We start from the raw sequence: 20,354 nt of genomic DNA on the forward strand, positions 1-20,354 counted from the left end.
CATTTCCCTTCCACAGTTGTCATAAATATGCTCTTAAATTTTCTTTTGTTGTTATTTTGTTAAGTAGGCTATTTTATTTTTATGTTTAGAACTAACCCATCTTGAATTTATTGCTATTCCTAGTGTGAGGTATATGGATTCAATTCTTCTCCATTCATATATATCTCAATTGCCCTTTCTTTGAAATATTTATTAAATAGTGAGTCTTTTTACCATTGTTGTATTATTTCTGGTCTACTGCACATGAAGTCTTTGTTATAGTTTAACTTTATTCTTTTAATTTCAATTATATTTCATTGAAAAGTTTTCTGATTTTTCTTCAGGCTATAATGTGGTTTTTTGATAATGAACAGACTAGGGAAATGTTTAATTAGAAGGAAAGGCTTACATGACAGATTTAGAGCTGGAGTAGAACTTAAAGGTAATATACTCCAAAGTTTTTTTATTTTACTGATGAAGAAACTGAGACCAAAGAATTTAAATGATTTGACCTTTTGGTTGGTAATGAGTTGCCAAGTAGGGAGCTGTACCCAGGTTTTTCTCATTCCATATCCAGCACCCTTACCACACATCTCATGATGGTTCTAAGTCTGAGCATTATTGGCATACTCCTAATTCAGGAGTTCTGGACAAAGGCCTACAAGGCAGCTTTCCTATGGTAATTCATATCAGGAGTAAGATTTATTTGCAAGTCTCTTACAATGAAGTAAATATGATTATTTCTCTAATTCTTATTCTGATTCCCCAAGTATGAATCTTCAGAAAATGCATTTATAATTACAATGAATCATTTAGGATTTGTTTTTACTCCAGAATGAAAAAATCCCTAAGGTCACTAAAATAGATGAAGGGCTATTCTGTTCCATTTCTAAATTAATATGGATAGCAGTGTGGTACAAGAAAAAGAATCCTGGGATCCACCTAGGTTTCAGACCCAGCTTATTACCACTTATTACCTCTGTGGCTTTGAGGAAACCTCTCTAAGCCTCAATTTCTTGATCTAGAAGCAGCAAGGTGGAACAGTAGATAGAGGCACTGATCAGAGAGAACTTAGCTTAAAAGCAGCTTCACATACTTACTAGCTGTGTGACCCTGGGCAAGGCACTTAATCTCTGTTTGCCTCAATTTCTTCAACTGTAAATGTGAATAATAACAGCACTTGAACTTCCAATATTCCTTTGAGTTCTAAAACTGTGATCCTGTGAAGGATACACACATACACACATGCATATGCACACATGTATATACACACATACATGCACATATACATATAAGATAATCGGAAAAGGCAATCCAAGGACACTCTCTAAGAACTTTAGAATTGATTGTATGACATGGGAGACACTGGCACAGGACTGTGTGTCCTCATTAAAGTCCTGTGCTCTGTGAGCAAGAGAATTGAAGTAGTTCAAGAGAAACTCGAGATGCACAAAGTTAAAGAATCACCCCAAATATTCATAGGGACTCTTTGTGTCCAACCTGTGGCAGATATTTTGAGCTCATGTTGGGCTGATCAGCCACAGTTGGATAGTGATGTCATTTTGGTCATCTTTGAGAATGAAGGACAACCGACCAACCAACATACACTCTGTCTCTGTCTTTCTCTTTCTTTCTCTCTCTCTTTTTTCTCTCCATATACACACACGTATGTATATACATAGATCCATAGACACATACACACACATATTCTACAGTATCTTTGTGAAAGCCAGCCCTTAACAAAACAGCCACATGCCATTTCCGAAGCTATCCTTTTTGCTGAATAACTTACCTCAATACAAAGACAGGTTGGTTCTCCCTTCTCGGTCACTGCACACTCCCGGCCTGCACCACAAAACACATTGGCACAGACTTTGGATTTGCTTTTTTGTTCTTCCTAAAACAAAAAAAGAAACAGAAAGAAGGTGACCAAGAAATATTCCGTATGGGGACAATTTGGGGTGAATTACAGATGATACAACATTTCCATTAAGTTTTTTCAGGTCTAGCTCTTTGAACTAGATTCAGCTATTGATTTAAAATTCTGGATCACAGGTCTGTAAGGACACAGTAACATTCTTAATCATTGCAGATCATCAGTTTTCACTATTATAGAATCTTAGTAGATGAAACCTGAAAAGATCCTTAAGGAAAACCTAGTTGAAGTTCATCACTCTGTCAAGAAAGAAACTGAGTCCTAGAAAAAAGTGACCTTTCTAGGATAGCAAGTGCCAAAGCCAGAATTTGAATGTGAATGTTCTGATATAAAATCCAGTATTTCTTTCCTTCAGTAGTTACAAAGCACAACACTTCCTATTCAATCACTACCTTGGAACAATAGGTCAATACTAGAAACCATTTCCTGAAAAGTCAGCATCTGAAAGAGCTAGTATTGATGGTTTACTAAATCTCACGATAAAAGTGGTAGAGGGAGGATGACAGGGGAGGGCTTTTAAGGCAGTTCTGAACCACATTGAGCATTCATTAAAACTCTGTGCTTGGAAATTAAATTCCTTTTATCAGATGTTTACTCAGTGCCTTTCATAAGCTGGGCATTGGGTAGTCATGGTTACTGTTATTACCCAATTTGGTAGCATCTGTCAGCAGTCCCCAGTTGTTGAATTCTACCTCCAGATACAAAATTGGTACATTATTAAATGTATCCCTCTCCAAATACATGAATGGCAGAAGTGATCAATTTGGGCATAAACTTGGTTTATGATATTAAAGCTGCTTTTCTTCATCTATAAAATGATGGGGCTGGATTAAATGATGTCTAGTTCATTTTCAATCCTAATATTCTATGATTCTAGTTTGTAGACTTGGGGAAAATGTCCTAAATTCCATTAAATTCCAGTAATATTTAGGCACCAATTATATACTAGAAGAGAGGCAGCATGGAGCTGTGAATAGAAGTCAGTTTTGGAATCAGAAAGAGCTCTATTCAAATCCTCCCTCTAAAACATACTAGATATGTAACTATGGGTTACATATCACTGCTCCCAAGCATTTGTCTTAGACCATACTCACAGAGGAGTTGTTGGCATATAATAAGGAGAGAGAGAATTGATGTATGTAAGGGAATTTCTGTAACACAAATGAAATCACAGATCTGGACAAACAAAAGAAACACAAGAAGGTGCCACGTGAGGCATTAGGGATACAAAGATAGTTGATCCTAGATGATCTGTCACAGAAGGCGGATGTTGTTTTCTTGTTTGTTTGTTTTGTTTCTGAGGTTAATTTTTCAGGGGAGGAAGGGAGATAGAGGGAGGCAATAAGATCAAGTGGCTTGCTCAAGGTCATAGGGCACATAAGAGGCAGGTGTCTGAGGCCAGATTTGAACTCAGGTCCTTTTGAATCCAGAGTTGATGCTCTATTCACTATACCACCTAGCTTGCAGACATTACTGTTAAGGAGTTTAAAACCTAAGGATGTAGGGAAGTAAGAAAATAAATTTGGAACAAAGAAAAGTGAGATAAATTCCAAGTAGAAATCCAGGCAAAGTGTCATGAAAAATTTGGGGGTGAATTACAGATGATAAATTTCTGATTGGATGGAGAGATCATCTAGTCCAACCTGAATATGAATCTTTAAGTATACCTGACAAATGTTTGTTGTTAGTAGTTTTAGTTGCCAGTAATTATTTATGACCCTATTTGAATTTTTCTTAGCAAAGATCCTGGAATCATTTGCCATTTGTCTCCAATTTTACAGATGAGGAAACTGAGGCAAACAATTAAGTGACTTGTCCAGGGTCACATAGATGAGTGACTGAAGCTGGATCTGAACTCAGGAAAATGAGTCTTCCTGACCCCAGGCATGGCACTCCATCCACTATGCCACATTAAAGTTTTGCTAGAATGATTCCAAGGAATATAGAAAACATACTTCTCAAGCCATCTCATTTCATTTTTTGGATAATTATGATTATTGGCCATTTTCTGTTACATCAAGCTTTCAACTGGGGACAAGGTGGGGATGAAGTGGGGAACAGGAATCAGGGAGGTAAAAATTAATTCCCTAATGAGATAAGTATGTAAAGTGGTTTGCAACCCTCTTGATTGTATAAATGGCAGCTATTATCATTATCATTATTAGGCAGATAGGTGGCACAGTGGATAGAATTTGTAAAATGAGCTGGAGAAGGAAATGGCAAACTTTGTCAACAAAGCCTTAGATGGGGGCACAAAGAACTGGGACATTGTTGAAATGATTCAACAACAGTAAGATGATTATTCTTACTAGGAAGCTAGGTGGTGCAGTGGATTGAGTGCCAGACCTCGCATCAGATAGACATAAGTTCATATCTATCCTTAAACACTTACTACCCATATGATTCAAGGCAAATCTCTTAACCTTTATCTGCCTCGGTCTCTATAATAATAATGTCTATTCTTCTAGGGTTCTTATGAGGCTCAAATGAGAAAATATTTGTCAAACATTTTGCAAACCTTAAAGTAACATATAAATATTACTGATGAGGATGAATGCAACAAAGATAATGACTACACCCAGACTTTAATTCCAAGGAAGTCACTACTTTTTCCATAGCAGAATGCTGACCCCTCCCTCTTTAAGTAAAGATCCTTTCAACCCCTTTGCTGGAATGGCAGTGCTGGAATAAAAAAAGTTTCATTGTTTCAGCCTCCAGTACCTATAGCGTGCAACAACCTTGGGTGGGGTGGGAGTGAGAAATGGATAATGGCAAAATAGAGGCCGCAGCCACAGACGGGGCAACAGATTCAAACTTGCAGAAACTCAAATTAAACACAAATTCTTATGTACTTTATTTCCAATTCCCCAAATCTGCAACACTGAGATACAAGATTCAGTTACTTTATATCAAGGGAGAACTAACAGATAACATGTATCCTTCTATCCTTCTCCCTGCCCCACCCCCACCCCATCCCCATCCCCACCCAATGCGGGCAATAGGAAGCTGACAGGCTGCCATCAATGCAGCTTGATCTGCTGCCATCTGCTGCCCGTTTTCTGAATTCTGCGCTTCAACTCTTGGAAAAGCTCATTTCTTTGTCCTTGACAGCTAAGATTCCCATTGGTTTAGCAACAACTTCCAAGCTTGCATTTCATTGGATCATTGATTTTTTTTTGCTGAACCAATGACTGCCTAGGCCTTTTAGCTCTTGCTAAAGGAAAGGAGCCAATAAGGTTAATGGGGAGGAGAAGAAAGGGGGATGGAGGCTAGCAGCTTCTGCTTCCCGAACAAGGGGGGAGAAATGGGAAAAAATAAGAATAAACTACTTCCCAGCAGGGTCACTCTTCCCTGGGAACAGGACCAAGAATATAAGGCTTAAGTAACGTGGGAGAAGGGGGAGGGGGAACCATTTCGCAGCCCAGAGTTAAAAATCAATGAAGAGAAAATGTCTGCACACTCTTTCTTTCTCCCTTTCTCTTTCTCCTCGCTCTCTCTCTTTCTCTGTCTCCCTCATTATGTCTTTTTCATCTTTCTTTTTCTCTCCTTACTCCCTCTCTCTTCCCCACGCCCCATGTCGTCTGCCTATGTCTCTGTCTCTCTGTCTTTCTCTCACACACGTTCATCAAATACCAAGGTCAGACATAGCAACATCTCTAAATATTCACTGGCAAATCTGTACATTGTTAAGCGGTTTGTCTACAGATGCAACATACATATAACTCCCAAATATACAGAGGAAGTCATTGTTTATATTTAAAGCATGCTCCAGTTACAGAATGTTCTTTATATACTTGGTTCTTAGCTTAGATGAAACAGGAATTATTACCTCACAGAATCAGTCTCAGATCTTTCTGAGAGGCACTGTGGAATCATAGTTAAAGCCAAGGAAAAGAGAGCTCAGACTCTGTCTTGGACACTTAATGACCTTGAGCCTTAGTTTCTTCATCTCTAAATGGGGATAATTAATAGCATTTGGTGCAGAGTGGTGTTGGGAAGAGCAAGGGAAATAATGAATATAATGAATATCATTCATTTAGTGCCCACTATGTCATCTAAAGGGCACACCGGGCAGAAGGTGTTCAAATCTCAGACACTTACTAGGCTGGGTGACCTTAGGCAAATCACTTAACTCTGTTTACTTCAATTTCTTCATCTGTAAAATGAGCTTTATGAAGCTTGAGGCTTATATAAATGTCTAGATAAAGCATCAAAGAATTAAAAAGTCATTTAATCCCTCATTTCACAAATAAGGAAACTGAGACCCAAGGAGGTTACAAGACTTGCTCACAATCACATAAATAATAGATAGAGAAGTCTGCATTTAAACGCAAGAACTCTGGCTTTAAATCTATTACTCTTTCCATTATACTATGCTTTCTCACCAGTCCTCTTCTTTTATTTATCAGGATGATGGAGACCCAAAAAAAAAGGGGGAAATGACTTGGTTCTGAGCTAGTATTTTGTTGTTCAGTTGTTTTCAGCAATATATGACACTTCATGACTTTTCAGGGGGTTTCATGGTAAGGACAGTGGAGTGGTTTGCCATTTCCATCGTTAGTTCATTTTACAGATGAGGACATTGAGGCAAATGGGATTAAGTGACTTGTCCAGGGTCACATAGCTAGTAAGTATCTAAGGGCAAAGTTGAACTCAGATTTTCATGACACTAGTCTTGACATTCTGTTGTGCCATCTAACTACCTCTTGAGCTAATACTAGTATATCACAAAGCTTCTGATTCTTGAATTCAGTCCATACCGACAGGTATTGTTTTCCCATACACACCTTAATAGCATAAATAGCTCTAACTAATTTAGGATGAATGGGGTTTTACTTCACATGCCAATAACTGAAGGAGGGCATAGTTTTTCTCCCTCATCAGTCCCTCCAACTGCCTCATATGGACTGAAGGAAGATGTGCTCTAGGAAAGACTAAAGAAGTAATCTCAAGTCAGGAGAGGATGGGCAAGGAAGTAAGGAAAGTTGTCCCGTCTTTGTAAAACTGTTTCTAGGAGACATAGTAAGCTGGGATTTGGTGCTTTGGAGTCTCCCCATTTTGTTCAGATACTGCACAATATGCCCTTTTATCCCTCTTGTGTTAGACAATGTCTCATCCTCATCCCTACAGTTGAAAGTGGTGATGTTGAAGTGCCTTATTGCTTCGGTCAATCAACTATAATTTATTTAATGCCCACTATAGGCAACTAAAAGGCACAATGGACAGAAGGCCAACCTGAGTTCAAATCTGGCCACAGACACTTACTAGCTGAGTGACCCTAAGCAAATCACTTAACTCTGTTTACCTCAGTTTCTTCATCTGTAAAATGAGCAAACTATTTCAGTATCTTTTCCAAGAAAACCCTAAATGGGGTCACAAGGAATTGGACACAACTAAAATTGAACAACAATGTACCAGAAACTAAAGTGACAGAGACACAAATAATGGCAAAATGTAGTCCCTGCTCTTAAGGAATTAACAAAAGTCCCTTGTGGAAAGAATAAGCTCCCCTGCCCAGAAAAGCATGCCCCCTGCTGTTGGAATTCCTCCTTCCCCAATAAGAAGAAGCATATCTTGTGTCCACAGAAGCATATCTTGTCTCCAAAACATCCTCTGTTCCTCAGAGTTCAGCCTTCTCTCTGCAGCAGTTCTTAGTTTACAAAGAAATTTCTCCTACCTGAAGCAATTCAGCCTATACCTGGGAGATTCTAAGACCCTGAAATACCTTAGTTCTCTTTCTCCTTTTCCATCCCCACATTCCCTTCTCTGTCATAGCTACTCTATCATAGTACATATGAAGGGAGGGCTATGCAAGACTATTTTTGATGAAGAGTAAAAAAATTCCTGGTTGTATCATTATTTAGGAATCAAAGTTCCTTAACCTGGGGTCTGCAAACTTAAAAAAAAATAAACATAAGAAATACAAGTTGTAAATAATATTTAAGCTACTCAAATTGAAAGTAAACTAAGTCATGGGAAAATCTATATAATACAAGTGAATAAATAAAATACAATATTTTGATGCATTTCAATGTAATTGGTTTTCTTTCTAATCCTATACATTTTATTTTATGTGTTTAAAAGCATTATCCTGAGAAGGGGCTCATAGGTTTCTCCAAATTGCCAAAAGAGTCTAGGAAAGGGTCTAAAAGGGATACTTGGCTTAAAAATGCACATGCTCACATGTACACTGAAGCTGTGTTTCCATATAGCCCTCATTTTCACCCAGTCTCACATACATACAAAGACAAACACACTCAGTGTTTTTCTAAGGAAAGTATAGGCTTGGGACTCAGCTGCAGTGGTGGACAGTCAGATGTCTGGTAGTTAGTTTGTATATTCTTGTACTATCATTCTGTGGATCCCTCCACACTGTATAGTCTTACAGACAACAATTTATCTTTAGCACTTACTTCACAGGGTCGTTATGAGGATTAAATGAGATAATGTCTGTAAAGAGCTTTGCAATTCCCAGACATCAGTTATTACAATCTTTAATATACCCCAAGATGGTTTTTGGAGACTCTTAGAACCCTCTAGAACTGCAGTTTTAACTTTGGAAAATCAAAGCTTCTGGGTTTTTAAATTTAAAAATATAGTTTTAGACTATGTTGAAACTTTGACTTTGGAAAGGATGACTTTGAGGGAGTGGTAGCTACAAGATCTTATTCTTTCAAGTATCTATGAGCTTATGCTGATAGAGGCAACTACTCTGAACACAGACTGCTTCTTTGGTTGTATTTAAATGATAGGCCAAAAGGAACTAGAAATTGAGTGGATGCCCATCAATTGGGCAATGGCTGAACGAGTTATGGTATATGAAGGTAATGGAATATAATTGTTCTATAATAAATGATGAGCAGGCTGAATTCAGAAAAATCTGGAAAGACCTATATGAACTGATACTGAGTGAAATGAGCAAAACCAGAGAATATTGTACACAGCAGCAATAAGACTCTGTGATGATTAACTCTGATAGACTTGACTCTTTTCAACAATATGGTGATTCAAGGCAATTCCAACAGATTTTCGATGGAAATACCAATCACATCCAGAGAGAGAACTATGGAGACTGAATACATATAAACTATATTATTTTCACCTTCTTTTGTTTGTTTTTTGCTCGTGTTTTTTTTTTTCTTTTGGTATGATTTTTCTTGTATGACATAACAAATATGGAAATGTTTAAAAGGAGTGTACATATTTAACCTATATGAGATTGCTTGCTGTCTTGGGGAGGGGGAGAGGGGAAGTAGGAAAGGGAGGGAGGAACATTTATAACACAAAATTTTACAAATATGAATATTGAAAACTATCTTTACAGGTATTTGAAAAAATAAAATACTATTAAAAGATATTGGATTTCCCCTGACTTTTCCCACCATGGGATCTCAACTTTTTGGGGGGTCCTGGGCCCCTTAGGCAATTTGATGCAACCTATGGACCCCATTTCAGAATAATGCCATTAAATACATAAAATGAGATATGTAAGATTACAAAAGAAAACAATTATATTGAAATACATATATGCATTACATATGTACATATATACATATGTGAAAACAAGTTCACAGACTTCAGATTAAGAACTTTTGAAATATAAATAGGCAGATCATTAGATATGAGGGTAAGAGTGCTGGGAGATTGTAGGTGGAGAGGATGAAAGGAGGAAGAATTTTAGACATCATATTGCTGAATATAAGAGATAATTTGGTTGTATCTTAGCTAAAGAAAGAAAAAAAAATCTGTTTATGCCAGTCTTAAGCTTTCAAGCGAGTAAATGGACAAGCAGGTGATATGTCTGACAGTAGGTGGCAATCTCTCTCCTTTTCTCAACACTCCTAGAAGCCTGCAATGCAGAAGTCTCTGCCTCTTTTCTTACAAAGATCAGATTAACTTGTGCTTTTAGGAAACTGGGGTTTAAGAAGTGGGGAATATCAATAGGCATTACACAACACAGACTTGGCAGTAGATATCAAGTTTGGATGTTTGCTAATTTGGAAAAAGAACATCTCAGTTTCACTAACAAAACCCAATCTCTCCATTTCTCTTTCTTTTTCCCTGGCATCCTCTGAAACACAAATGATAATGATCTGCAGAATGAAGAATGTGGGCTAGAGCTCTCCAAGGTCTCCTTCAGGTCTAACCTCAGTGATCCTAAACAGCATGCTCCAGAGGAGGTCCTTTGGTTATCTGAATACCTTCCAATTCCTTCTTTGCACTTCCTAAGAAGGGAAAAGCCTAGGATCACTCAGTTTGCCTTTAAGGGGAAGAAGTATCTTACTGTTCTTTCTGTCTCCCAGGACCTACTGTTCCTTCTCTGATGACTACAAACATGATCAAGTCTCTCCAATACTGAAAAAATCGTCAGTGGATCTCACCATCACTCAAGTGATAGGCTATTTTATTTCCAAAGGAGCTAGGAGATACTGGATGGAGTACTCTACCTCAAATCTGGCCTCGGATAGTTACTCGCCAGGTGACTAGGGCAAATTACTTAACCTGTTAGCTTCAATTTACTCAAATGTAAAATGGCTATAATGATATCTCCTAACTCTCTGGTTTGTTGTAAAGATGAAATGAGATAATATTTGTAAAGTACTTAGCATATGCTTGGCACACAGTAGGTATATATAAATGCTAGCTTTATTATAACCTCTTCTTTTTGTATCCAATCTTTTAGGAAAATCTGTCAGCATGTGTTATCTCCATGTGTGTTTCCATATTTCAGAATGAGATAAAAATGTATGGATACTGCCTAGTACTATTCCTGGTACATAATAGTCACTTAACAAATCCATGATGATAGATGGGTTGCAATGCATATCAATAGAGGAAGTATATACATCAGTGGCAGATTCACTGAATTGTTGAAGTGTCTCTCAATATAACATATAAAAGGTACTCAGTAAATATTTATGCACAATATTCAGTTTAAATTTATTCTGGTGAAGTCCAAGATATATCAGAAAAGACAAAGGGCTAATTTTTCAATAGCAGTAGAATATGTAGGATCTCAAAGTGGCATTTTAAAGTGAAGCAAGCTGGGGCAGCTAATTGGCCCAGTGGATAGAGCACTAGTACTCAAGTCAGGAGGACCTGAGTTCAAATTTGACTTCAGGTACTTAACACTAAGCAAGTCACTTAACCCCGATTGCTTTCCAAAAAATAAAAAATAAAAAAATAAGCAATCTCTAAATCTGAAGAAATTGTTCCTGAAAGAACTCTGAAATCTTGACTGTGAGATAGGAAAACATGTATGTCCTCTTAAAAGTATCTCTTCTCTTTGAGACAGTAGAATCCATACTCAATACATACTTTTGGGAGTACTAGTGACAGGATACCTTTTCTTCCTAGCCTCCAAGAGCTATACTTCAATGTGGCTGAGGGTTTTAGTTTTCTCACTTGTAAAATGAAAAGACAAACTTGATAATCCTAGTATCAATATTTTTAAAATTATATTCTTCTATATAAATTGACCCATCAAAACATTATATAGACCAGGGATCCTTACATCTTTTTTTGTATATAGACCCTTTTGACAGTCTGTTAAAGCTTATGGTCCCTTTCTTGGAATTATGTCTGTAAAAGCACAAACTAAAATCCATAACTTTATAAAGGAAACAAATTATACTGAAATACATATATATATTTTTAAAGCTCACTCACATCAGGTTAAGAATCCCTGATAGACCTTTACTATAATAAAGAAAGAAGGGAAAGGGGTAAGATATTTAGGCATTTCCTTTACAAAATCCAAGATATAAAAATCAGTTACACTATTTAGGAAGTGTAAGTTTAAATGAAACAACATACTTGCAAAGCATTTAGCACTATGCCTGGCTTATAGTAGATACTTAAGAAATATTTGTTATTTTTTCTTTCTCACTCTCTCCAGAGATAACACTACATTCTACCCCTTCAATCAAACCTTCATTCCCTGCTTTTAGAACAGGTAGGAAAGGTTAATTTAGAGAATGGCATTGTCAATGAGTTACAGGACGCTATTGATGAGGTAAGGGTTATGGGAGGGGGGACAAGCAGAAAAGTGGAATAGTTGCTTACTTCTATAGTAATACTTAATGGTTTTCTGGCAAGTCTGGTGACATTTAACCTAACACTTCTATTTCTTCATCTCATTACCATAATGTATTTGTTCCTCAAAGCAAACCTGTGAAAAATCAACAAGCTTTTATCAAGTGTTTACTCTGTGATCCAAACACACACAAAAAAAGAAGTTTAGTCCTTGACCTTGAAAAGCTTACATTCTCTGGGGATTGGAGATGGACGTAGAGAACAACATGAAGAGGAAAAAAATTTAGAGAAAGACATGGGAAGAAGGGGGAGTAAAAATGAGATATTTTCTAAATTTTAGAAGTCTCCAATCCCAGTATAGAAAATACCAAAGAAAAGATATTAGACATGATGTTTAGATGTAATTGTGAGAGAGTAATAATTGTTAAAAACAGGATCATTTTGAGGCTTTTGTGGACTAGCCAACATCCAGATTCACCTGTACCACTTTCTCTAGCTTACTCTTCACAGAGGCTATTTAAGAACTTCTCTTTTTTTCTCATTTACCACACCAATTTCTCTCCCTTTTGTTCATCTACAGACCTCATGCTTTATTGAGAAATTAAAGACCATTTATAATGAGTTTTCTCTTCTTTTCTGTAAATCTAAAAAAACCCTGGCATCATCTCCTATTCTCTCTTCTCTTAGCCCAATCTTTGTTGGAGATATAATGGCTCTTCTCACAAGGCCAACCTCTCTCCACATGCCTTTGACTGAGTCCCCTTCTATCTTCTCTAACAAGCTGTTCCCACAATCTTTGCTTTCTCCTTGTCTTATCATTTTTTCTTTCTGACTACAAACATGCTCAACATTTCCTCATACTGAAAAATATCTTCAATAGATCTGACTTTCATTTAAGATATAGATGGTCTAAATAGATTAGAGGAACAGAGGATAGTCTATCTCTCAGACTTATGGAGGAGGAAGGAATTTATGACCAGAGGAGAACTAGAGATCATTATTGATCACAAAATAGAAGATTTTGATTACATCAAACTAAAAAGTATCTGTACAAACAATACTAATGCAAACAAGATTAGAAGGGAAGTAACAAATTGGGAAAATATTTTTATAGTTAAAGGTTCTGATAAAGGTCTCATTTCCAAAATATATACAGAACTGACCCTAATTTATAAGAAATCAAACCATTCTCCAATTGATAAATGGTCAAAGGATATGAACAGACAATTCTCAGATGATGAAATTGAAACTATATCCACTCATATGAAAGTGTTCCAAATCACTACTGATCAGAGAAATGCAATTAAGAAAACTCTGAGATATCATTACACACCTGTCAGATTGGCTAAGATGACAGGAACAAATGTTAGATTTGTTGGAGGGGATGTGGGAAAACTGGGACACTAACTAATACATTGTTGGTGGAGTTGTGAAAGAATCTGGCCATTCTGGAGAGCAATTTGGAACTATGCCCAAAAAGTTATCAAACTGTGCATACCCTTTGATCCAGCAGTGCTACTACTGGGCTTATATCCCAAAGAAATACTAAAGAAGGGAAAGGGACCCGTATGTGCCAAAATGTTTGTGGCAGCTCTATTCGTAGTGGCTAGAGACTGGAAGATGAATGGATGTCCATCAATTGGAGAATGGTTGGGTAAATTATGGTATATGAAGGTTATGGAATATTATTGCTCTGTAAGAAATGACCAGCAGGAGGAATTCAGAAAGGTTTGGAGAGACTTACATGAACTGATGCTGAGTGAAATGAGCAGAACCAGAAGATCACTATACACTTCAACAACAATACTGTATGAGGATGTATGCTGATGGAAGTGGATATCTTCAACATAAAGAAGATCCAACTCACTTCCAGTTGATCAATGATGGACAGAAACAACTACACCCAGAGAAGGAACACTAGGAATTGAATGTAAACTGTTAGCACTACTGTCTATCTACCCAGGTTACTTATACCTTCGGAATTCAATACTTAACGTGCAACAAGAAAATTGGATTTACACACATATATTGTATCTAGGTTATACTGTAACACATGTAAAATATGTGGGATTGCCTGTCATCTAAGGGAGAAAGTAGAGGGAGGAAGGGGAAAATTTGGAAAAAGTGATAATGCTATAAAAAAATTACTCGTGCATATATACTGTCAAAAAATTTTTTATAATTATAAAATTAATAAAAAAAATATAGATAGTCCTGCATCTTTCCTATTCACTGTCAAACTCTACTTTCTAACTTTGGAAAGCCCACACAAACAGGCTTCAGCCTACTTTCTAAATCTATAACATAGTTTTGTCATTCCTGAATTCTAAAATTCCAGCACAGCCAGGCTTTCTTGTTCTTCTTCATATACAGCCCTCCACTACACCTTATATCATCATGTCTTTTGCCTGAGAGTTTGCCTGGAATTATATTCCTATGTCACCTCTACTTTTAGAATCCCTTCTTTCTTTCATGACTCTGCCCAAGTTATAAATTTCAGAAATCCATATTTATTATATAGAGAACTGAATCAAATTTATAAGAATATGAGTCATTCCCCAATTGATAAATGGTCAAAGGATATGATCAGGCAATTTTCAGACAAAGGACATGTGAAAAAAAATGTTCTAAGCCAGTACTGATTTAAAAAATGCAGATTAAAACAACTCTGAGGTACCATCTCACATATATTAGATTGGCTAATATGACAAAAATGGAAAATGATAAATGTTGAAGGGAATGTGGGGAAATTAGAACACTAGTGCACAATTGATGGAATTGTGAATTAATCCATAGTGGAGAATAATTTGGAACTATGCCCTAAGGACTATAAAACTGTGCTTACCCATTGACCTAGCAATACCACTGCTAGGCCTGTATCCCAAAGAAATTACAAAAAAAGATCAGGAGGGGGGAGCAGGACCTATTTGTACAAAAATATTTATAGCCATTCTTTTTGTGGTATCACATTTTGCATTGCAAAATGACTAATATGGAATTCCAAGTTGGACATGATTGTACATGTATCACCTATAATTAGATTGCTTACTATCCCAGGAAGAAGGCAAGGAAGGGAGAGAAGGATAGAATGTGGAACTCAAAAGTTAAACAAAACTTCCCCAGATGTTAAGAAGTAGTTTTACATGTAATTGAGGGAGGAGAAATTAAATATGATCAAAAAAGTATATATTTATATAATCAGTTGGAATATTAGTTACAAATAAACTTATTAATTCATTTATATAAGAACCCACAAGGGAAGCTAGGTGGTATAAAGAGAGTTCAGAGAACATAAATTCAAATCCAGATTCAGCCACTTCCTAGCTGCATAACCCTGGGCAACCCAATTAATTCTATCTTCCTCCATTTCTTCATCTGTAAAATGAGTCGGAGAGGGAAAAGGGAAACAATTCCAGTATCTTTGCCAAGAAAACCCCAAATCGAATGATGAAGGGTTTCGCAGGACTCACCACCACTACCACCACCACCACCAGCAACAGCATCATGGCATCTACTAACTTTGAAAACCCTAGACAAGTTGGGTTTTTTATTTTTTATTTTTTTATTTTTGTTTTTAATAATAAGATTTTGGGTTCCATAATCTCTAAGTACCTCTTAAATGAAATGTTTTTTTGTAGTACCATCATCTTCTTCCAAAATTTATCTTTAATAGGATCATCAGTTTAAATGTAAAAAAGATCTTAGAGGTCAAAGAGTACATTTTAGAGATGTCACACATTATTGCCTAAGGTCTCCTAACAAGTAAGCATCAGAGGCAGGATTTGAACTCAGGTCTAACTAACCTTTGTCAGCTATCTATCTAGTACAAGCTACTATGCTACCTAGCTCCTTGAAGGCAGGGGTGGTTGGTTCCCTTTTAGTCTCTGTATTATCAGTACTTAGTACAATGCTTACTAAGGATAATTAATGAATGCTTGTTGGTTGACTGCTTGCTTGATAATAACCGTTTCTATGGAAACATGCTTGCCTCTAGTTAAAAGCAGAGTTCTTAAATATATAGTTGTTTGTATACTAGGGTTTGCTTAGATATAGTAAAGCCTCAACAATGTGAGCAAATTGGCACATATAAATTAATGAAAATCTAAATCACAGAACATTGTAAAACTAATGCCATTTTCTTAGTGTAATCTCTCAAGGTTATTTCTAGCTCTAATGTGCTTTTCTTTCAAATGTGATAGTTTAAACTAGGCTAATAAAGTTATATCGCCTTGGGGAGATGCTTAAATTAATAAATAAATAATAACTAGTATACCAAGTGTTTATAAGAGTATCAAGGTGATTGAAAAGTTTTTTTTCTTTTAGTTATACTACTAAGTTCTAAAAAATTCATTTTATACCATTTAATTCAACAATCTGTACTATCTCCAACATAGGCTTCACTTTCCCTCCAAATCTGGCTTGTATGAAACGCAAGGGTGATATAATCACACTCTTAATATATGAACAACAAAAAAGTCAGAGATAATGAAATCAGTAATGGCAAAAATGAATTAAGCATTTATAGTGAGCTAGAAAAATATTTTTAAAAAATAATATTCATTTAACTATAAAATATATATTTATGAGTATAATATACATACATATGTATGTGTATGTGTGCTATCTCTAAAATCAGTGAAGTTTTAAGTTTTTAAGATATGCATACATGCATATCTACTAGGATTTCCCAAAAGTGTTAGTGTCTCTATACATGCATGTATATGGATTTTATAGATTTTATGTTTTTATATCCTTACCTAAATATACAAATATGCATATACATATACATATATGTATATAACACATATGCATACACATGCATATATAACTTTTAGGATACCCTATATGGTGTATTTATATGCACATATATATTTATTTGTAAATACATAAACACATTTTTTTTAGACCAGTCTCTTAGACTATGAATTGAAGAAAAGATGTCAACCTGCTTTGGTGGAACTTTCCTCTTCTCTGAGTTCTCCATACTAATGAAGACACAAGTCCAGTTTTTATATATCTTTTGTTGTTGCTATTCAATAGTTCAGTCTTCTCCAGCTCTTCTTCACCCTATTTTGGGGTTTTCTTGGCAACAATTCCTTCTCTAACTTGTTTGACACTCAAGAAAACTAAGGCAAACAGAGTTAAAATGACTTGTCCATAGTCAAAGAGATAGTAAGTATCTGATACTAGATTTGAACTCAGGAAAATGATCCTTTTTGATTTCCAGTCCTGTGTTTGATCTAGAGCCACCTTGCTGCCTTTATATACATAATGCATTCAAATAAGTCTCATTTTTCAGAAAGTGGCATATATTTGGGCTGATATGGTATTAAATGAGTTCTATTAAGAGGTGCCATTATATCATAGCTATACCAAAAGAATATGAGCCAAATAGAATTTGTAGCTGGAGGGGATTTTAGAGATCATCTAGCCCATATCATCCTTGTTATTAAAAAGCTTATAATCTAGCTGAAGAATGTAAAGCCATACACCCAGGAAATAGATACCTTGAGGCAGCCCATGACTAAATGCCCAAGTAAATGGTACAAACAATAAATGCTGCAGCTGTACAAGGAATATAGAGCTCACTGTTGGCTGGAACACTCAGGAAAATATTTAAGAATGAAGGAGGAAGGCAGAATGGTAACATGAAATGGGTCCAATTCTGGAGTCTGAGGACCTGGCTTCATGTGGGTTCCTATCCTATCCCTGACACGTATTCCTTGTATGATCTTGGGTAAGATCCCTGACCCTCAGTTTCTTCATCTATATCATGAGTGGGGGAGGACTAAATGACTTATTTTTCTTCCAGTTTTAGATCCATGAATTAAACTAGCTTTTAAGAGACATGGAGGATTTGGAAAGGCAGGGAGAAAGGCAGAGGGCATTCTATTTCATTCTTAGTCTACAATAATGCCTTCTGAATTAAGAGGGAAAGGCTTGTTAAGTGGGAGATGTGCTTCAACTTATTTCCCTTTCCAAATAAAAAGAAATACACAATTAGTAGACCCCGGGGTTCAGAATGACCATACCACATGACTTTTCATGTAGGTATAATGGAATATGTATGGGGTAATAAACTTAAGGGATAGCTATGTGGCACAGTAGATAGGAAATTGGACCTAGAGTCAGGAAGCTCTGAGTTCAAATGTGATTTCAGAAATTTATTATCTGTGTTGGCCCTGGCCAAGTCACTTAACCCTGTGTACCTTAGTTTCCTCATCTGTAAAACAACCTGGAGAAGAAAATGGCAAAACACTCTAGCATCTCTACCAAGCAAACCCCAAAAGGGGTCACAAAGAGTCAGATATGACTAAAAATGACTAAACAACAACAAACCTAAAGACTTTCAAGTTTTAAATATACAGAATCTGTATATTTATATGTATTTAAAATGATAGGTTAAGGAACCATTGGTATTCTACCAAATGGGACAGTGGCCCTCAAGGAATTCTAACGGGACTATTTCAGGCATCTGTGGTGGTAGTCTCTATTCTATGGGGCTGGTAAATTACTTAGTTGAAAAAAACAACAACAAAAAAACATCACTTAATTTTCTGATGAACTTATTTTGATGAGTCAACCCCCAGATGGACATCACTCTTTTTTTCCTTCTTTCTTTCTCTTTCTCCTTTTCCTTCTCCTTCTCCCTCCCCTCCTTCTCCTTCTTTTCCCCTCCTCCTCTTCCTTCATCTTTTCCTTCTCCTTGTCCTCCTCATTTTCATCTTCTTCCTTTTCATCCTCATCCTCCTTTTTCTTCTTGTACTTTTGTTCTCTCCTTCCTCCTCCTTCTATTCCTGCTCCTTCTTTTCTTCTTCTTTCTTTTCCTCCTTCTTCCCAGAGATTTTTTTTTTCCTTTCAAGAATACCGGAATGGAGATAATTGCAAATGACCAGGACAGGTATAGGTATGTTTGATATATTTCAGCCTATCCAAATCTATAGTCTGGATATAAGAAATGAGATGTTGCAAAGATTATGAATCTATGTCTTTGGCAGTGAAGAATGAACAGGAAGACCATGAGCTCTGGCTGGGGAGGAAGTTACAGAGCAAAGCCATAAAACTATCAGCTTAAAATATCATCAACCTCCCCAAAGTGGATTGGTTAGACCCTCATCCCTGATCCTTTTCTTCCTTCCCAACTTTCCATTTCAACAGCCCTTTTTATGCCGGTATGAGATTTTGGCTCAATTTGCAAAAGCAATTCTGCAACAGAATTCTAAGAAGAGAATGGTTTTCTTTTCCTTGCCAAAATTAGTAATGGAAACTTCATGGAACGACCAGACTAGCTTGGGCCCTCCTCCCTCTACCCCCCACCAGACAGAACGCTATGCAGCCTGAGAACAAAGGAATCCAAAGGACTGGGTGAAAGCCGGAGAGACTTCTCTGGAGGGTGGGGCTGCACTGCAGTGAATAGCATGTTCTATGAGCCTGGGAGACCAGACCACACCCAGAGAGGGGCTGCTGGCAGCCTGCAGGAGAGGGAGCAGGCTGAATAACAGGACCCTGGATGATGGAAGGATTGGGAAAACAATCAACCTGAACAACTCTGGGGACTAGGAATGATGTTGTCTCAAATGCATTTAGAGTGTTCATTTTTACTTTGTTCAACTGTATGTCTCTTTAATTCAGGTTCTCTGGTGGAAGGTGCGTTGGTGTGCTGTATGCCCTCTCAGAAAGCAGGTGGGGGAAGACAAGCAATGAGTTGTTGCAATCACCCTGATGCCAGTGGCAGGTAATTTGTGTGGCTGCTGCAGAGATGGAGTCGTCCCCATTATGCATGTTTATAGCCCACACTGTATTTCAAGGTTAATGCTATCACCATCATCTTGTTTTTCTTCCCAAATAAAAAAAAAAAAGGTCATTTCCCATAGCATCAGACTTCCAGCATCCCTCCTTCTCCCCAACAATAAGAATAGCTTGCATTTGAAAAGTACTTTATTATTACAAAGCAAAGTAGGGCAGCTAAGGGGATAGACTATCTGGCCTAGAACTGGGAACACTGGAATTTGAATATAGCCTCAAATACTTTCCTGATTGTGTGACCCTGAGCAAATCATTTAATTTCAGTTTCCTCATTAATAAAACGGGGATAGTAATAGTCCCCACCTCCTGGGTCATTGTGAGGATTAAATGAGAAAACAATCATAAAAGGTTTAGCACGGTGCCTAGCACATAGTAAGCATTACATAAAAATGTTAGTTATTATTGTTAATAGCTATATACCAATATTATCATCATTACAAAGCAAAAAAGGACAACGAGGTAATATAGGGTACCAGGTCTGGAGTCAGGAAGACCTGAATTCAAAATCAGTCTTAGATATTAGTTGGGTGACTTCAGGCAAGTCACTTAACTCTGTCTCAGTTTCCTTATGAGCTGGAGAAGGAAATGACAAATCACT

At 36.8% G+C, this 20,354-nt stretch overlaps 1 protein-coding gene and 1 long non-coding RNA gene across 2 annotated transcripts in view; one reads left to right on the plus strand and one right to left on the minus strand.

The window, feature by feature from the left end:
* FSTL1 (follistatin like 1) overlaps positions 1 to 20,354 on the minus strand; it is a 94,383-nt gene that overhangs the window by 24,002 nt on the left and 50,027 nt on the right. The window contains exon 3 of the mRNA XM_074301338.1: positions 1,772 to 1,876. Coding sequence (XP_074157439.1) covers positions 1,772 to 1,876 — 105 coding nt within the window. The remainder of the gene's footprint in view (positions 1 to 1,771; positions 1,877 to 20,354) is intronic.
* LOC141561553 (uncharacterized) lies at positions 10,219 to 19,823 on the plus strand. Its single transcript, XR_012488082.1, has 3 exons — positions 10,219 to 10,394; positions 11,814 to 11,870; positions 19,583 to 19,823. It is a non-coding gene; the product is annotated as an uncharacterized LOC141561553 (long non-coding RNA).

Source organism: Sminthopsis crassicaudata, chromosome 3 (assembly GCF_048593235.1).
Source record: "Sminthopsis crassicaudata isolate SCR6 chromosome 3, ASM4859323v1, whole genome shotgun sequence".
NCBI classification, from domain to species: domain Eukaryota; kingdom Metazoa; phylum Chordata; class Mammalia; order Dasyuromorphia; family Dasyuridae; genus Sminthopsis; species Sminthopsis crassicaudata.